The sequence below is a fragment of the Etheostoma cragini genome, chromosome 8 (assembly GCF_013103735.1).
Source record: "Etheostoma cragini isolate CJK2018 chromosome 8, CSU_Ecrag_1.0, whole genome shotgun sequence".
Lineage (NCBI taxonomy): Eukaryota > Metazoa > Chordata > Actinopteri > Perciformes > Percidae > Etheostoma > Etheostoma cragini.
This window is the reverse complement of record NC_048414.1, coordinates 458,665-464,812: the sequence shown is the minus strand read 5'-3', so window position 1 is coordinate 464,812 and position 6,148 is coordinate 458,665. Positions and strand designations below refer to the sequence as shown.

At 43.5% G+C, this 6,148-nt stretch overlaps 2 protein-coding genes across 4 annotated transcripts in view; one reads left to right on the top strand and one right to left on the bottom strand.

The window, feature by feature from the left end:
• Positions 1-1,906, top strand: part of kcnj11l (potassium inwardly rectifying channel subfamily J member 11, like) — a 4,151-nt gene extending 2,245 nt beyond the window's left edge. For both annotated transcript variants that reach the window (XM_034880268.1, XM_034880269.1), the window contains 2 exons: positions 133-340; positions 1,355-1,906. In XM_034880268.1, the coding sequence (XP_034736159.1) occupies positions 133-340; positions 1,355-1,788 (642 nt within the window). In that variant the 3' untranslated portion in view covers positions 1,789-1,906. The remainder of the gene's footprint in view (positions 1-132; positions 341-1,354) is intronic.
• Positions 1,907-3,379: 1,473 nt separating this feature from the next.
• cd59 (CD59 molecule (CD59 blood group)) overlaps positions 3,380-6,148 on the bottom strand; it is a 5,919-nt gene continuing 3,150 nt past the window's right edge. Inside the window, exons 2-4 of one of the 2 annotated variants that reach the window (XM_034880292.1) lie at positions 4,870-4,933; positions 3,987-4,088; positions 3,380-3,651 (exon numbers count right to left, since the gene is read on the bottom strand). In XM_034880292.1, the coding sequence (XP_034736183.1) occupies positions 3,449-3,651; positions 3,987-4,088; positions 4,870-4,924 (360 nt within the window). In that variant the 5' untranslated portion in view covers positions 4,925-4,933 and the 3' untranslated portion in view covers positions 3,380-3,448. Of the gene's footprint in view, positions 3,652-3,986; positions 4,089-4,869; positions 5,303-6,148 lie in introns of those variants that run through there. The other variant, XM_034880291.1, reaches the window with a different exon arrangement.

The window sequence follows — 6,148 nt, the reverse complement described above, 5'->3', positions numbered from 1 at the left end:
GGGGTTCTGGGTGATGCTGATCCTGGTCTGGGGTTCTGGGTGATGCTGATCCTGGTCTGGGGTTCTGGGTGATGCTGAGCTTGGTCTGGGGTTCTGGGTGATGCTGATCCTGGTCTGGGGTTCTGGGTGCAGGTGATCCGGCGCACGGTGACGGCGGAGGGCGAGGTGATCCCCGTGTGCCAGCTGGACATCCAGGTGGAGAACCCCCTGAGGAGCAACGGGATCTTCCTGGTGTCCCCCCTCATCATCAGCCACACCATGGAGCGGGGGAGCCCCCTGTACGAGCTGTCGGCCCAGTCGCTGGCCTCCGACGACCTGGAGATCATCGTCATCCTGGAGGGTAACTTCCTGTCTCTCTCTCAGCCACTTCCTGTCTCTCTCAGCAACTTCCTGTCTCTCTCACAGCCACTTCCTGTCTCTCTCAGCAACTTCCTGTCTCACTCTGCCACTTCCTGTCTCTCTCAGCAACTTCCTGTCTCTGTCACAGAAACTTCCTGTCTCTCTCACAGCAACTTCCTGTCTCTCTCAGCAACTTCCTGTCTCTGTCACAGAAACTTCCTGTCTCTGTAACAGCAACTTCCTGTCTCTCTTATAGCAACTTCCTGTCTCTGTAACAGCAACTTCCTGTCTCTGTAACAGCAACTTCCTGTCTGTCTCACAGCAACTTCCTGTCTCTCTTATAGCAACTTCCTGTCTCTGTAACAGCAACTTCCTGTCTCTGTAACAGCAACTTCCTGTCTGTCTCACAGCAACTTCCTGTCTCTTGTAACAGCAACTTCCTGTCCAAACGCTGAAAGAAATGACCAAAAACGTGACAAATGTTGAAAAAGTTCCAAAAAAACACAGGAAGAGAACTCATAAAAACATTTATTTAAAACAAAAAGAAAGTGACATAAAAATGGAAAATGTGAAGAAGAAGAAACATTTGAAAAAGCAGCAAAAAAAAAAAGAATTAGAATAAAATTGTTGATATTTTGCTTCCCGTTGAGACGCAACTTGTTTTTTTGGGGTAAAATTTTTAAAAAAAAAGGCGCTTTTTCCAAGTTTTTGTCACCTTGCCGACGTTTTAGATGTTTTAGATGTTTTTGATGTTTTAGATGTTTTAGATGTTTTTGATGTTTTAGATGTTTTCATCTTTTCCCGTTTTTTTTGTCCCTTTTTTGATTTTGTGTGTAATTTTTTTTTAAACATTTGTCACGTTTTTGTTGTCTTAAAAATATGTTTCAGTGATTTTTTTTGTCTGTTTTTCGTTGTTTTTTTCCAGCGTTTGTTTCTTCTTCTTCACATAACTCATTTTGAACGAGTGTGTCCTGTCTCTTTAAGTGTCTCTCTTCTTCTTCTTCTTGTCCCCGAGGCGTGGTGGAGACGACGGGCATCACCATGCAGGCGCGGACCTCCTACACCCCCGAGGAGATCCTGTGGGGGCGCCGCTTCGTCTCCATCATGACGGAGGAGGACGGACGCTACTGCGTCGACTACTCCAAGTTCGGCAACACGGTTCCCGTCAAGATGTCGTCGCTCAGCGCCCGGGAGCTGGACCAGATCCGGGGGGTGCACGAGGGCGGCTCGGACCCCGTGCACCCGCAGGGCTGGGGGCTGGTCCGCGCCGGCCGGGGGGGCTTCCGCAGGGGGGGGGGCCGCGCCTGCGACGGAGCCCCCGCCCCGCAGCCGTGGTACGCCCAATCAGAGCCGCCGGCGGAGCACAGGGGGCGGGACAAGAAGGTGCAGCTGGAGGTGATTGGACGCCAGACGGAAGAGGAGACACTCGGGGACGCCGGCGACCTTTAACCCCCCCAACCACCCCCCCCACCCCCGTTGTCCTCCTGGCACAATTAAAAATCAACACTCTTGTTGACGCTTTTTATCGATTTTTTTTTTTAACTTTCTCTTATGTTTTTGTCCCTTTTTTCAACACTATGTAACACTAACTTATTAACTTTAGTTTTACAGTTATTTTTGGAATTTATGGTCAATAAACCTCATTTATAGGAAATTATACCTAATGTTTGAGTTAGAAAAGCAGAAATTAGGAATTATTGAGACTAAAATTAAAGGAATGGATGTTGATGATAATCACAGACTGGAATATGTCAACTTTTACTCAATACTATTTCAAAAACACTTCCATTTGGTTTACAATGCTGTAAAATTGAATAAGACGCCCCAAAATTAATGAAAGTAGAGATTTGTACTTGGCAAAGAGCGTTGGGTGGAATCAATCATGTTATTTTGGGGATTAAAAAGAACATTGAAATAGGAAATATATAGGGTATATTTCTGCTTTCCAAACTCAGAAATGAGGATCAGTGTTTATGAATGAGAGTACGTGTAAAACTCGTATGGGGGGGGCAAAGAGTCTAATGTAAAAGTGACAAAAATGTCAGAAAAAGGGTCAAAAACTAAATAAATTAGCGGAACAATAAGCTGAAAAAATTACAATAAAGTTCAAGATGTTGAAAAAGTGGACAACACAAGGGTTACTTATTATTTTAAGATATCTGTGTGTTTGAGATCAAGATGTCGAGAACCAACAACTTAAAAAAGTAAAGGGAAGTCCAAACTTGGTCCAGAGCAACGAACACTCAGCTGTTTTGGTGCTTGTGATTTATTAATAAATAGTAATTATGTAATGTCAAAAATAAAGCAACTTCCAACTTAAAAGGGCCAGTAGTCTGCTCATGTCCATAGGTTTCCATTTAGCTAGCTTATGCTAACGCTAGCTAGAAGGGTTTGAAAATATGTCGCCAACTAGAAAACGCTAGCAACAACTAGCGCTAGCTAACGTCAACAGTAGGTAGTTGCCATGTAACGCTAATGCTAGCTAGAAGGGTTTGTGATGACGTGGCCGGGTCGCGACTTGAAGTCGCAACATACAAAATATGTCGCCAACTACAAATTGCTAGCGCTAGCTAACGTCACTAGTAGGTAGCCGCAGCTAGCTTGTGCTTGCGACTTGAAGTTGTCACTTACAAAATGTCGCAGACTAGAAATTTGTATTAACAGCTAGCGTAAGCTAACGTCAACGGTAGGTAGCCGCTAGCTATCTTATGCTAGCCAGAAGGGTTTGTGGTGACTTTGCCTGGAACGCTACCAGGTTGTGAGTCGCGACTTTAAGTCGTAACTCACAAAATATGTCTCCGACTACAAATGGCTAGCAGCAGCTAGCGCTAGCTAACATCAACAGTAGCTAGCCGCTAGCTAGTGTCCGGAACTCAGCATGTTGAATGAATGAATTTAATAACAACAATAATAATAATTTAATGCCAAAATAAGACAAAACAAAGCCGCTCCGTTTCTTCCTGCGTTTATTGATAAACTGATAAAAAGTAGAGAAATGCAAAAGTCATTTTTGTTAATTGGTTGCGATCGTTTACACTCGTTTAGTTCAGGTTAATTAACACAAAGTCAGGCGGTTAGATCAGAAGCACGGAAGCGTGCGGGTATTATTTCAGATCCAGCTCCAAGCGCTCAGCGCGGCCGCCGCCAGGGCCAGCGCCAGCGCCGGCGTTGCCGTGGTGACGGCGTTGCCGGCGTTGCAGAGGTTGCTGCTGCAGCAGCGGTACGTGAAGCCGGAGACCGCCGGGAACATGTGGTCGAGACGAGAGTTATCACAGTCGGTGTAACGGATACACTGACGGATGGTCTTCCCCCCTGGAGACGGAGACACGGAGACACACACACACACACACACACACACACACACACACACACACACACACACACACACACACACACACAGAGAGACACACACACACACACACGTGAGTTGATGAGAACAGGCTGGTTATTTTTTAAACTGATAGATTTTACATACAGTATATATATATATATATATATATATATATATACACACACACACACACACACACACACACACTGTATATACAGTGTATACTGTATATACAGTGTGTATGTACAGTATATACACAGTATATACACAGTATAAACACTGTGTATATATACTGTATACTGAAGACGGAGCTCACCTCTCTCACTCAGAGATATACACGAGTCTTCGTCCGTGCACTCCTGCACGTTCTCACACTGACCCGTGTAGTCAGCGCACTTATAGCAGCGGAGCCCAGAGCCTGGAGGAAGAGGAAGAGGAAGAGGAGGAGGAAGAGGAAGAGGAAGAGGAAGAGGAGGAAGAGGAAGAGGAAGAGGAGGAGGAGGAGGAAGAGGAAGAACAGGAAGAAGAAGAAGAGGAGGAACAGAAGGAAGAGAAAGAAGAGGAAGACAAAGACCGTGAACATCTCCACTACCATTCTCATAAAAAGTTTAGCGCAAAAAGTGACCAAAACAAATAAAAAACATGAAAAGTGTGTCTCTCTGTGTGTCTTTGTGTGTGTGTGTGTGTGTGTGTGTGTGTCTCAGTGTCTGTGTGTGTTTCTCAGTGTATGTGTGTGTGTAAGTGTTTCTCAGTGTGTGTGTGGTTGTGCATCTCTGTGTGTGTGTTTGTGTCTCTCTGTGTGTTTTTTTGTGTGTGTGTGTGTGTTTCACTGTATCTGTCTGTGTGTGTGTGTGTGTGTGTGTGTGTGTATCTGTGTGTGTGTGTGTGTCTCAGTGTGTGTGTACCATTAAAGTAACATAATGTTAGTGACCGTGTACATTTCTGTAATATTTATATCTTAGTGCTGATCTCATCTGATCTAAAATTAGAAAGACATTTCATCTTTATCTTCAAGTCTGCTTTCTCACTTTCATCTATTAATAATTTAAATATTATATTAGGGATGTAGGGTCACTCACCTGTCTATGAATATTATATTAGGGATGTAGGGTCCACTCACCCCTCTAGAATATTATATTAGGGATGTAGGGTCACTCACCTGTCTAGAATATTATATTAGGGATGTAGGGTCCACTCACCAGTCTGCAGTGTCCCACAGAAGAGCAGCAGGAAGAATCCAAGGCAGCGATACATGGCGTCCGTCTGCAGACAAAAGGGAGTAAAAGCAGCCGTTAGGTCGGAGGACACGTTGGACTGTCCAAGTGAGGCTGAGTTTAATGTCCCAAATGCTGGACTTTGTCCCCGGCAGGCAGACGTTGGACTGTGTCCCTTTGAAGCAGACGTTGGACTGTCCCCGGCAGGCAGACGTTGGACTGTGTCCCTTTGAAGCAGACGTTGGACTGTCCCCGGCAGGCAGACGGCTGTAATTGGAGAACGCCTCTTTGTCCAGAGGACAACAAAGACTCCCTGTCCGTCTGAACGTCCCCCACGTCCCAAACAACAACTCAGCCAACGCGTCGCCGGGGGCGTGACTCTGTTAAAGGTCTCTGGGGACATTCTGTCTCGGCTTTAAAGGGACACAAATAGCGATTGTCCTCTTATTTTTTAATGTGATCAACATGTCTCTAAAGACAACTTTCCACCAATGAAAACACCCGCATATTCTCACATTATAACAAGATATTCTCACATTATAACAAGATATTCTCACATTATAACAAGATATTCTCACATTATATAACAAGGTATTTTTATATTATAACAAGGTATTTTTATATTATAACAAGATATTCTCACATTATAACAAGATATTCTCACATTATAACAAGATATTCTCACATTATATAACAAGGTATTCTCTCGTTATAACAAGATATTCTCTCATTATAACAAGATATTCTCTCATTATAACAAGATATTCTAAAATTATGTAACAAGGTATTTTTTTATACCCGGAGCCTTATTTTTCTCATGTTTTTGTCTGAGTGACTGATACTAACAAACCTTCAAACTAATGCTTTTGTCCATTTTTCTAAAAGATTTCTTTTGCTTTTTTAACTCTAACATAAGGTATAATTCCCTAGGTGGTGGTGGTGGAAACTACTAAAAGTCTGAACAAGGGTTTTTGACTTGGGAGGACAACACGAGGGTTACACTAACATAACCAGCACCACTACGCTACCGCCTGTCTTTTTGCACATTACATAGACTGTCGACAGTATGCAGAATTGCACATTTTTAACACAAACTTTGCTGCTCTTATTTTCCTCATCGTATATATCTTCTTATTTTTACTTTTTTTATGTTGTTTACTTGAATGTTATGTTTGTCTGTGGACAGAATTTGTTATAAATGTCTTGTCACCGTGGGATGGAGGGAAACGCAATTTCGATTTCTTTGTATGTTTTTGACATGTGA